The sequence below is a fragment of the Eptatretus burgeri genome, chromosome 10 (genome assembly GCF_056783735.1).
Source record: "Eptatretus burgeri isolate ZD-2024b chromosome 10, Ebu_testis_v1, whole genome shotgun sequence".
Lineage (NCBI taxonomy): Eukaryota > Metazoa > Chordata > Myxini > Myxiniformes > Myxinidae > Eptatretus > Eptatretus burgeri.
The window spans coordinates 96,948,162-96,961,549 of record NC_140970.1 but is presented as its reverse complement, the minus strand read 5'-3'; the positions used below and the strand labels follow the sequence as shown (position 1 = coordinate 96,961,549).

At 40.1% G+C, this 13,388-nt stretch overlaps 1 protein-coding gene across 1 annotated transcript in view; it reads left to right on the top strand.

The window, feature by feature from the left end:
* The window catches only part of IFT122 (intraflagellar transport 122), a 252,835-nt gene that overhangs the window by 74,163 nt on the left and 165,284 nt on the right, over positions 1-13,388 (top strand). The window contains exons 12-13 of the mRNA XM_085899537.1: positions 4,653-4,855; positions 12,976-13,113. Of these exons, the coding sequence (XP_085755663.1) occupies positions 4,653-4,855; positions 12,976-13,113 (341 nt within the window). The remainder of the gene's footprint in view (positions 1-4,652; positions 4,856-12,975; positions 13,114-13,388) is intronic.

The window sequence follows — 13,388 nt, the reverse complement described above, 5'->3', positions numbered from 1 at the left end:
CAGTTGCCGACTGGGAATCCTCCGTCGTGCAAAGTCCTTCCTCAGCCCACCTGAGCTCCTGACCACATACAAACCTTTCATCTGCAGCCTGATGGAGTACTGCTCTCCCCTCTGGGCTGGTGCTCCTGTCTCCCAACTTTCTCAGCTTCATGCTGTGGAAACCAAGGCATTTCGGATCATTGGCATCTCCCGCAATGAGGCCGAGCCTTTGGGCCTCTCACTCTCTCACCGCAGGCTGGTCGGTGGTCTTTCTGTCTTCTACCATCTCCTCTCCGTTCTCGCCCCTCCTGCTTTGTCTGCGATTTGTCCCCACCATATTTCCGCAGGGCACTCAAGGTCCGCCAACAACACCCTTCTGGTAAAACTACCAAAATCACGAATCACTGCTCACCTTCACTCTTTCGTTCCTCTTTTTGCCCACCTTTGGAATAAACTACCTCACTCTGTTCAATCCCATTCTTCCCTCCAGGCCTTCAAAACAGCTGTTCACACCACCTCTTATCGTCCACCATCCAAATCCTCGATCTTTTCTACCCCCGTTTATCCACCCCAAACCCACCTCCTTCAAATTCACTGCTTTCCTTCCTGAAAGTCTCTGTAATGTCTGTCTTCTATACCCCATGTTCCCTGCCCCCTCCCTCTTCCTTCCACAGATCTCCTAATGTCTCTGTTCCCCACTGTTTTGTCCTTCCCACTCCCACCCCTCTTGTCTCATGCCCCCCTTGCTGTGCATTGTGTGTTGGCTCTCATATGAGCCTCAACAATGTATACAAAAAAACACGACGGTTGAATAGCAATAATAAAAACGACGGTTGAATAGCAATAATAACCAGAGAGTTGGTGTCAAAGCCACCCAATGCTCACCTGTTTATACACTTATCGTTTTTAAAAGACTAGTCTAATAATATTTTTTATAAAGCATTGCAGTGAAGTCTGATTCAAATAATTTTAAAGCAATGAATGTATTTGTATATTGTAATCAGTAAAAAATAGTGTGGTAGATAAAAACATTAGAAAGGAAATAACTTGCACCAAAAACTTTAACATTTTCACGCTGACGCTCACGCTCACGCTTATGCCGGGGGTATCGCTATAGCTCTCTGTTCTTCGAACAGGCAAGCTAAAAACCCCAGCAAGAACACCAGGTTTCCAGCCATATCGGCTTTGATGCCAAAGAAGTATTTGCAGACATGAAAACGGACAATTAAGGAATTGAACAGAATTGATCATTAATTATTATTTGAAGTGCTGGTGTTCAATGTTTTTGACTTCTTCTGCTTTTGTGGGGGAACATCATTGGCTGAGGGTGCAACTGTGCTGCTGATGCAATAATGTTCTCTTTTTGTTAGGACAGGAATTTGGAACTTGACAGGGTGTTGGCAATAGCTCGCCTACTATTCGCAGAGGACACCATGGTATCTTAAACATCCACCAACTAATGCTGGCAGACTCCTCGCCCAGTTTGACGTCCATCCGAGGGACTGCAAACAAATTGTCAACTCGGTGTTTTACAGACAGGGTGATTCATCAGTTTCTAGCTGGGTCAGGAAACCTTCGAGCTGCACTGGAAAGGAGATGAAAAAAACAGTGAAGCCACAAACTAGTTTGTGATGGGAGGGTGAGATGCTCTGTGCCTTGGAATCCACCATGTCGAGAAATATCACATGACACTCAGGAGCACCGACCTTTGTGGGAAGCTTGACTCTCTGGCAGTTCACATAAATGCTTTGCATATGAGAAGGAGTTTAAATGCAGGAAGTAATGGTTTTGCCTTGTAAAGTTGTCAGGATAATGTCTGCCTTTGGAGGCCAGGACAGATAATGGCTGGTGGTTAGGTCAAGGGATTATTTCTGGTGGATATCGGGAAGTGATTGGTCATGGAAGATAAATGGTTTCGTGAAGAAGTCCTCACATTGAGGTAGAATGGAGTAATGATATTTTTCTGAATTGAATGTTGTGTTGAATATTGACGAGACTTTGATATTAAAAAACAATGAAGGTCTGGTGACAATGAAACCAGTTGGAGTCATGAGCAAATTGAAAAGGCGTTATCCAGGGAGACCGAGGCTTTATTCATTAATGTACTGGATATCAGAATAAGGATTATGCCTAGCACAGTACTAAAAGGGACACTAGTATTTAAAGGGAAAGTAGAAGTAGAGTGCAAGAAATATGAGAGCCACATGCCTCCTTCACATATGGTGGAAGTTGGCCATCCAGTTAAGGAGCGAACTCCTCAAAGCCAATGGCAGAAAGTATGTCCTGCAAATCAAGATTCCAGACTGTGTTGCATCCTTTATATTTGTCCATGGAAAGTGTCATTACAGAGCTATCCTATAATTTCTTATGAGATCTGATATTAATCTGTTGGAATTTCATCACATCTCTTAAGCCTGGTGTTGGCTTAACAGTTAAGGTAGTTGGCTTAAGATATTAGGGTCTGTGTTTGAGCCCCTGGCCTGCCGTGAAATAACAACAGGTGGTTTGACTCAGCTTGTCGTCCTTCCGAGGTCGGCAAAACGAGTACCAACTTACCGGAAACAGTTGGCACTGAATCATTGGCACAGCCGTGCTCCCAGAAATTATGCAACCAGCAGCTATAGGCTGCAAACAAAATGTTTGTGTCATACTTCTTGAGAGAATTTTCAACATTATTCTGACCTTAGATTGGGAATATGGTTTGTTTTCATTTCACTTTATTTCAGCCATCCATCTACAGTCCTACACCCCCTTTCAAAATTTTCACCTTTTGTTGCCTTGTATCCTGGAATGAAATTTCATTAAATCAGACTTTTTCCACCTTTATTTACACATCGTAACCGACAACTTACAAGTGAAAAACGAATTCCACAAATTTCAGAAAATTAATTAAAAATACAAAACTAAAATATCTTGATTGAATAAGTGTCCACCCCTGAGTTAATACTTGGTGGAAGCACCTTTGACAGCAATTACAGCTGTGAGTCTGTTTGGATAGGTCTCTACCAACTATGCACACCTTGATTGGGAAATATTTTCCCATTCTTCTGTACAAAACTGTTCAACTCGGTGAAGTTGCGTGGAGAGCGTTGATGGACAGCAATCTTCAAGTCATGGGACAGATTTTCGATTAGATTCAAGTTGGGGCTCTTACTGGACCACTCAAGGACATTTATCTTTTTTAACTTAGCCACTCCAGTGTATCTTTGACTATGTGCTTTGGGTCGTTGTCATGCTGAAAGGTGAACTTCCGTCCCAATTTCAGCTTTCTTGCAGAGGGCAGCAGGTTTTCCACAAGGATTTTTCTGTATTTTGCTCCATGCATTTCCCTACCAAACTGACAAGTGTCCCAGTCCCTGCTGATGAGAAACATCCCCATAACATGATGCTGCCACCACCATGCTACACAGTAAAGATGGTGTTCGATGGGTGATGTTCTGTGTTGGGTTTGCACCAAACACAGCGTTTTGCATTTAGGCCAAAAGTTCCATTTTGGTTTGGTCAGAGCACTAAACGTTTTGCCACATGGCCTCAGAATCTCCAGAGTGTTATTTTGCATACCTCAAATGGGACTCAAGGTGTGCTTTATTGAGTAATGGCCCCCTTCTTAGCACCCTCCTGTACAGGCCAGGCTTGTGGAGTGCTTGGTATGTTGTTGTCACATGCACACCATGACCAGTCTTTACCTCAAAGGCTTGGAGCTCTTTCAAAGTTGCCATTGGCCTCTTGGTAGCCTTTCTGATCAGTTTCCTCCTTGCTTGGTCATCCAGTTTAGAGAGACGGCCCGATCTAGGCATGGTCTTGGTGGCACCACATGCTTTCCATTCCTTAATGATTGTCTTGACTGTACTCCAAGGGATATTCAAGGCCTTTGATATATTTTTATACCCATCCCCTGATCTGCGTCGTTCCACAACTTTATCACATAGGTCTTTTGAAAGCTCCTTGGTGCTCATGGTTGAATCTTTGCTGTGAAATGCACTACCAGCAGAGGAAATCTTCAGGAACAGCTGATTTTTTTTTCTTCTGAAATAATCAGAATCACTACAATTTTTACACAGATGGAGGCCAATTTACCTGGTGTGTGATTTTGAAGGTGATTGGTTACACCTGAGATGATTTACAATTGTTATTATAGGGGGGGAGGGGTGGACACTGATCCAACCAAGATATTCTAGTTTTGTATATTTAATTAATTTTCTGAAATTTAAAGAATTTGTTTTTCACTTGGAAGTTGCTGGTTACCATATGTAAAATAAAGGTGGAAAAAGTCTGATTTCATGCAATTTAAATCCAGGCTTTACGTTAAGAAAAGGTGAAACATTTGAAAGTGGGTGTAGACTTTATTGTGAGCACTGTATTTCTGTGTTTGATATCCACAATAAATATAAATTCAACTTCATTCTTCCCAATTGATTTTCACAATCGTAAGGAAAACTATTTCACCTGCAGTGTTGCAGTGAACTGCTTCATCACATTTCTGGCAATCTGGAAAGCTGAAGTTAGCCACGTGATGGAGTGATGTGAGATGAAAATCCTTCCTTGGTAGAGGGCATGCTGAGATGAATGTTCTTCTTTCTTCCTCGCCCAACATTTTGTTCTGTATTATGATCATGTGACTGAAATGAAAACATGAAATATATGTGACAACAAACTCTTGATGCCATCGTCAGTGCGAATTCGCTGCCATGAACTCGTGAAGAAGATTGCCATTTACCGCTGTCGACTGGCCATCCAACTCCCGGACCAAATAGTCGTCTATGAATTGGACGAGAATGACGCCAACAGCATGCAGTACCGCTTATGTGAACGTATTCCTCATCATTTTGACTGCAACCTCCTTGTCGTTTGCTCGTTTCATATCGTCCTTTGCCAGGTAAAAAGCTCGCTGGTGTGGAAAGTTAAGATAAATGGCAATGACATAACGATGATTATTTTGTTTCTTTCTCTTGGGCTTGAAAATCAGATTACTTTTGTTTCTTTTCCAATGGGAAAAATAGTTGAATTACATTGTTTTGATTATGGGTTTTTTGAAATGAGGATTTATGCATCGTCCTGGTTTCACGTAGCTTTAGGTGTGCATGTTACAAAACTCAGAAAGAAGGTCATTACAAGTGGTTATAAATATTTCTACGCATATTTTGGTTGTTTTGCAATGCATTTTTGGATGTTGAAAATTTGTTTTCCATGCTTAAGCTATGGCACAAGCTCTTGTCAAAAATGAATTCTAGGTTGACCATCTATGCATCCAAAACAATTGATTAGAACCTTCTTCTTGTCTTTTTTGGTTCATCATTCAGTGAGCTGTGTCAAAGAAATTTATTTTGAGATGTCATGTAATTCTTATCAGTTGTCTATCATGACACGGGAAATCATTGCAATTTATGGGCTGACAGGATGGCCTAAATGTACTGTACGCACACTTGCCTCAAAGCTGACTAGCCTGGGTTCGAATCCCGACCCAGTTACAAACTGAGATCCCGATGTTTCAGAGGCAGGGTGATTCATCAATGTGTGTGCCGTCCCTTTAATGGATGTTAAACTGGTGTTCCATCTGCCGGCATTTGCTGGTGGACCTTAAAGATCCCACTGTGTCCTTTGCCAAGAGGAGGTGAGCTATCGTCGGCACCTTGAACAAAATTGCAAATTCCTGCCCTAACCTGCAGAGGGCATTGCATCAGCGGCATAGCCCGTCCTGGGCCAATGATGCTACCCCACAGCCTTGTGCTGCATACGAATGACGTAGAAGAATTGCGATTCATGCAAGGGACCCCCCCCCACCCACCAAATATCATTTCAGGCAACAAAGCTGCATTTTTGCCTTAATTATATTCAAATCAAAGGAGGTTGAGGAAAATCGGATTAAAAAAAAAACAAGAAACAGTAAAAACAAAAAAAGAATGAGAAAAGGTAAGATACAGTGGAAAGAGTAAGAAGGGGTTTTAAGAAGAGAGAGCATACATCATAACCCATACATGATACATCTGTACTGTAATCGGAACCATGCATGTGTGTGCATGTGAATTCCACCCATTGATTGGACAGTTCGCCTGACTCCACCCGCAATTTCTAAACTACGACCCCCATTTTAGGAGCCCTTGAGAATTACCCTTTGGAAATTTTTTTTGGACACAATGTCGAGGCTTGTGTGAAAGTTAACACACAGAACATATAACAAGGCAGGAGACGAGAAGGGCGAGGGAGGGAAGCACAAAATAGTGGGGAACAGAGACATTAGATCTGTAGAAGGGAGAGGGATAGGGCGGGGTGCACGGGGTAAACAAGATGGTACTACATGGACTTTCATTAAGGAAAACGGGGAATTTGAAGGAGGTGGGTGGATTGATGGGATAGAAAAGATCAAGATTTTGGATGTGGGAAGATATGAGATGGTAGTGAACAGCTGCATTGAAGACCTGGAGGGAAGAGTGTGATTGAAGAGAGTGTGAAAGCTTGCTCCAGAGGTGGGGAAAAAGAGGAATGAAAGGGTAAAGGTGAGCAGTGATTCTTGATTTGGGCAGTTTCACCAGAAGGGGATTTTTGGCGGACCTTGAATGCCCTGCGGAAATATATGAGTGTGGGGAGGGGGGCAGAGCACAGACAAAGTGGGGAGGGGAGGGGGGCAAGGCCAGAGAGGAGACAGTAGAAGACAGAAAGACCACCGACCTGCCTCAGGTGAGAGAGTGAGAGACCTAAAGACTCAGCTTCATCACAGGAGATACAAAAAATCCTAAAAGCTGTGGTTACCACAACGTGAAGTCTAGCTAGGTGTGAGGGAGGAGCATCACCCCACAGTGCTCTATCAGACTGTGGATGAAAGCTTTGTAAGTGGTTTGAAGCTCAGGTATGCCAAGGAAGGACTTTGCACGATGGAGGATGCCCAGTCGGCGACTGGCTTTGGAAGCAAACTTGGAGATGTGGCTTTCCCAGGAAAGATCATTGCCAACAGTGAGGCCCACAAGCTTGAATGAAAGGACTTCTTCAAGGGGATTGTTGAGAAATTAGATGGTCGTGTTTTCCAGACGGTCCTTTCGGAGAGACATAGTGAGGGTGTGAGATTTGTCAGGATTGAAAGACATGTTCCAAGTTTTTGACCAGCTTGTGATTTTATCCTGGTCTGCAGAGTGTGAAGAGGCTGCTGCCTGCCAATCAGCGGGATGAGAAATGGTATGGCAAAGGGGGGAGTCATCAGCAGAGATAAAGAGGATTTTACAGAGAGTCTGAGAAATCATTGATTAAAACCAGAAAAAGTACAGGGCCCAAAACACTGCCTTGAGGAACTTCAGCCTTGAGGAACTTTCTTTGAGGAAAGAGGAGATGAGAGGATTAAATAATTACCCTTTAGAAACCTTTAGAATTAACCTTTAGAATTAATCTTTTGAATTACCCTTTAAAATTACCCTTTAGAATCACCCTTTTGAATCACCCTTTGGACTCACCCTTTACAATCACCCTTTAGAATTACCCTTTAAAATCACCCTTTAGAATTAACTTTTAAAATGACCTTTCAGAATGACACTTCAGAATTACCCTTGAGAATCACCCTTTAGAATTAACCTTTAACATTAACATTACAAATTACCCTTTAGAATTAACCTTCAAATCACCCTTTAGAATCACCCTTTAGAATTAATCTTCAGAATTAACCTTTGGAATTTCCCTTTAGAATCACCTTTGAGAATTAGCCTTTAGTATTAACATTTAAAATTACCCTTTAGAATTAACCTTCAAATCACCCTTTGGAATCACCCTTTAGAATTAATCTTCAGAATTAACCTTTGGAATTTCCCTTTAGAATCACCTTTGAGAATTACCCTTTAGAATTAACCTTTAGCATTAACATTTAAAATTACCCTTTAGAATTAACCTTAGAATCACCCTTTAGAATTACCCTTTGGAATCACCCTCTAGAATTAACCATTAGAATTACCCTTTCGAGTTACCCTTTAGAATCACCCTTTAGAATCACCCTTTAGAATTAATCTTCTTCTTCTTCTTCTTCTTCTTCTTCTTCTTCTTCTTCTTCTTCTTGTTCTTCTTGTTCTTCTTCTTCTTCTTGTTCTTCTTGTTCTTCTTGTTCTTCTTGTTCTTCTTGTTCTTCTTGTTCTTCTTGTTCTTCTTGTTCTTCTTGTTCTTCTTGTTCTTCTTGTTCTTCTTGTTCTTCTTCTTGTTCTTCTTCTTGTTCTTCTTCTTGTTCTTCTTCTTGTTCTTCTTCTTGTTCTTCTTGTTCTTGTTCTTGTTCTTGTTCTTGTTCTTGTTCTTGTTCTTGTTCTTGTTCTTGTTCTTGTTCTTGTTCTTGTTCTTGTTCTTGTTCTTCTTCTTGTTCTTCTTCTTGTTCTTCTTCTTGTTCTTCTTCTTGTTCTTCTTCTTGTTCTTCTTCTTGTTCTTCTTCTTGTTCTTCTTCTTGTTCTTCTTCTTGTTCTTCTTCTTGTTCTTCTTCTTGTTCTTCTTCTTGTTCTTCTTCTTGTTCTTCTTCTTGTTCTTCTTCTTGTTCTTCTTCTTGTTCTTCTTCTTGTTCTTCTTCTTGTTCTTCTTCTTGTTCTTCTTCTTGTTCTTCTTCTTGTTCTTCTTCTTGTTCTTCTTCTTGTTCTTCTTCTTGTTCTTCTTCTTGTTCTTCTTCTTGTTCTTCTTCTTGTTCTTCTTCTTGTTCTTCTTCTTGTTCTTCTTCTTGTTCTTCTTCTTGTTCTTCTTCTTGTTCTTCTTCTTGTTCTTCTTCTTGTTCTTCTTCTTGTTCTTCTTCTTGTTCTTCTTCTTGTTCTTCTTCTTGTTCTTCTTCTTCTTCTTCTTCTTCTTCTTCTTCTTCTTCTTCTTCTTCTTCTTCTTCTTCTTCTTCTTCTTCTTCTTCTTCTTCTTCTTCTTCTTCTTCTTCTTCTTCTTCTTCTTCTTCTTCTTCTTCTTCTTCTTCTTCTTCTTCTTCTTCTTCTTCTTCTTCTTCTTCTTCTTCTTCTTCTTCTTCTTCTTCTTCTTCTTCTTCTTCTTCTTCTTCTTCTTCTTCTTCTTCTTCTTCTTCTTCTTCTTCTTCTTCTTCTTCTTCTTCTTCTTCTTCTTCTTCTTCTTCTTCTTCTTCTTCTTCTTCTTCTTCTTCTTCTTCTTCTTCCTCCCGTTAGGGGTCGCCACAGCGGATCATCCGTTATGATCCGCATAATGATTTGGCACAGGTTTTACACTGGACGCCTTTACTGACGCAACCCTGGTCGCCTCTTACGACACAGGGATAATTAATTAATCTTCAGAATGAACCTTTAGAATTAATCTTTTAAATTACCCTTTAAAATTTACCTTTTAATTACCCTTTATAATTACCCTTTAGAGTTACCCTTTTGAATTAACCTTTGGAATTAACATTTAAAATTACCCTTTAGAATTACCCTTAGCATCACCCTTTAGAATCCCTCTTTAGACTCACCCTTTAGAATTAATCTTCAGAATTAAACTTTGGAATTACTCTTCAGAATTACCATTTGGAATCACCCTTTAGAATTAACCTTTAGAATTAAGATTTAAAATTACTGTTTCGAATTAACCTTGAGCATTTCCCCTTGGAATTACCCTTTGGAATTAATCTTTAGAGTTAACCTTTGGAATCACCCTTTAGAATTACCCTTTAGAGTTACCCTTTAGAATTAACCTTTGGAATTAACATTTAAAATTACCCTTAAGAATTAACCTTAGAATCACCATTTCGAATCACCCTTTAGACTCACCCTTTAGAATTAATCTATAGAATTAACCTTTGGAATTACTCTTCAGAATTACCCTTTGGAATTAACCTTTAGAATTAACATTTAAAATTACCGTTTCGAATTAACCTTGAGAATTTCCCCTTGGAATTACCTGTTGGAATTAATCTTTAGAGTTAACCTTTGGAATCACCCTTTAGAATTACCTGTTAGACTTTAGAGTTACCCTTTAGAATTAACCTTTGAAATTAACATTTAAAATAACCCTTTATAATTAACCTTTGAATCACCCTTTCGAACCACCCTTTAGACTCACCCTTTAGAATTAATCTTCAGAATTAACCTTTGGAATTACTCTTCAGAATTACCCTTTGGAATTACCCTTTAGAATTAACCTTTAGAATTAACATTTAAAATTACTGTTTCGAATTAACCTTGAGAATTTCCCCTTGGAATTACTCTTTGAAATTCATCTTTCGAGTTAACCTTGGGAATCAGCCTTTAGAATCACTCTTTAGAACTACCCTTTGGAATTACCCTTTAGAATCACTCTTTAGAACTACCCTTTAGAATCACCCTTTAGAATCACCCTTTAGAATCACCCTTTAGAATCACCCTCTAGAATCACCCTTTAGAATCACCCTTTAGAATTAACCTTTAGACTTACCCTTTAGAATCACCCTTTAGAATCACCCTTTAGAATTACCCTTTATAATCACCCTTTAGAATCACCCTCTTGAGTCATCCTTTCGAATCACCCTTTGGAATCACTCTTTAGAATCACCCTTTAGAATCACCCTTTAGAATCACTCTTTAGAACTACCCTTTGGAATCACCCTTTAGAATCACTCTTTAGAACTACCCTTTAGAATCACCCTTTAGAATCACCCTCTAGAATCACCCTTTAGAATCACCCTTTAGAATTAACCTTTAGACTTACCCTTTAGAATCACCCTTTAGAATCACCCTTTAGAATTACCCTTTAGAATCACCCTTTAGAATCACCCTCTTGAGTCACCCTTTGGAATCACTCTTTCGAATCAACCTTTAGACTTACCCTTTAGAATCACCATTTGGAATTACCCTTGAGAATCACCCTTTAGAATCAACCTTTAGAATCACCTTTGAGAATCACCCTTGAGAATCGCCCTTTCGAATCGCCCTTTCGAATCACCCTTTAGAATCACCCTTTAGAATCACCCTTTAGAATTAACCTTTAGAATCACCCTTTAGAATCACCCTTTATAATCATCCTTTAGAGAAACCCTTTTAAAATTAACCTTTAGAATTGATCTTTGGAATCAACCTTTAGAATTACCCTTTAGAATCACCTTTTAGAATTAACCTTTAGAATTACCCTTTGAAATTACCCTTTGGATTTACCCTTAAGAATCACCTTTTAAAATTAACCTTAAGAATCACCCTCAAGAACTACCCTTTTAAAATTAACCTTTAGAATTAACCTTTAGAATTAACTTTTAAAATCAACCTTTTGAATAACCCTTTAGAATCACCCTTTAGAATCACCTTTTAGAATTAACCTTTAGAATTAACCATTCGAATTAACCTTTAGAATTAACCTTAAGAATTACGCTTTGGAATTACCCTTTGGAATTACCCTTTCGAATCACCTTTTAGAATTTACCTTTTAGAATTTACCTTTGGAATTAACCTTTAGAATTAACCTTTAGAATTACCCTTTGGAAATACCCTTTGGAATTAATCTTTGGAATTAATCTTTGGAATTACCCTTTGGAATCAACCTCGAAAATTGCCCTTTAAAATTACCCTTTACAATTACCCTTTCGAATCACCCTTTCAAACCCATTTGGAATCATCCTTAAAAATTACACTTTGGAAATTAGCCTTGAGAATCCGTGAGAATTATCCTTTAGAACATGTAACTAGAAAGCATGGAAGCAGCCATAAGATGATGATGATGATGAGGATGATGAAGAAGAAGAAGAATAACAGCCCTTTAGAACCACTTTGACTTTCCCTTTCTCTCAAGCTCTTATACGAGCCTCGACATTCTATACAAAAGAAAAACCAGCGCTTTTACTGCGGAGGCTACGTGGGTGTGTTGTTATTTCCAACTATTTTCTCGTAAAATTGTGACGAGTTTCTGTGAAGTCAGTGGTAGCATGATGGGGAGCAGAAAATGTTACATATTCTGTTGTTTTGATGTGTGGGAATGCCTGTTTGTTTTCATGAGCAGGACAGTAAGAGTAAAGATGGGAAAGATTTGGAAGGGGGCTAGCGGTTAAGGACTTTCGGTGGAAGAGGTGTGGGGGGTTGAAGGCTTGAGTGTGGGGAGGGGATCGATGCCTTCGGGTTAGAAGGGGAAGGTGAGGACTTTGTATTGGGTGGGGTGGGGGAGAGCAACGATGGTATAGAGTTGGGAAGGGGGGAATTACCCTTTAGAACTACCCTTTGGAACTACCCTTTGGAGCTACCCTTTAGAATTGCACTTTAGAACCCTTTAGAACTATTTAGAATTACCCTTTCTCTCAAGCAGCACTTTTACTGTGGAGGTTATGTAGGCGTACTATTATTTCCGACTATTTTCTCTTAAACTGGTCACTGGTTTCTGTGAAGTCTGTGATGGCATGATAGAGGAGCACAAAGCGTTAGATATTCCTGTAACGTCGATGATGGCTGTTTTGATGTGGGAATACACGCTTGTTTTTATGAGCCGTAGGAGGATGAGACTAAAGATGGGACATCTTTGGAAGGGGGCCTTGGGTTGAGGACTTTCAGTGGGGGAGGTGTGGTTTTGGGGGAGGGGGGGTGGGTTGAAGGCTTGAGTATGATGATGGGACCGATGCCTTAGGGTTGGGACGGTAAGGGTGAGGACTTGCGGTTGGGGGAGCGACAGAGAGCAAAGATGGGACAAACTTTGGAGGGGGAGGCTGAGTTTTCATAAATACATGTGTGAGTTTACTCAGAGTAAAAATGTAATAGTGTGTGTGTGTGTGTGTGTGTGTGTGTGTGTATGTGTGTATACATGTGTGTCATTGGTGGGGGGTGGGGGGGTGGTTGTGATGCACCATATGGGTAATGTGCTGCTGCATTGGAAACCAGAAGTGAAAACTTTGTATAGAAGCTGCTGTCATTCCAATATCCCGGTTGTCCAGGCAATCGTCGTTTTATTCCTCACAAAGGTCCCTGTTCGTTTTTAAGCTGTGATGAGCCTTGAGATCGACAGTATTGTGTATATTTGTTCAAAATTATGCAATTTGAATGATATTTACCAAAATACTAAACAGAGCTAACACAGTGCAACTCCCCTTTCAACCTTTACTCCTATTTGCAGGAAAAGAGACTGCAGTGTTTATCACTAAGTGGTGTAAAAGAGCGAGAGTGGCTCATGAAAGCACTGATCCGCTACATTAAAGTCATCGGAGGACCCATGGGTAGGGAGGGACTTCTGGTAGGACTCAAAGATGGCCAGGTGTGTGTTCACATGACATTGTTAACCCTTGCAGCATCACTCCAAATGCAATATTTAACATGCAGCATCCACACGCCCTTGTGCTCAACGCATAAATATACACATATATAATATGGTTTTCATCAAGGAAACTTTGCACACCCAGCATGTACAGCATGGTAGGAGTATAAACTTGAAAATACCACTTTCACCTGGTCAAAGTTTGGAGAAGGTAATTATATTGTTGTGTACTTCCATTGGTGGACCCTACTACTCTGATCTGTGGAAGACCCAAG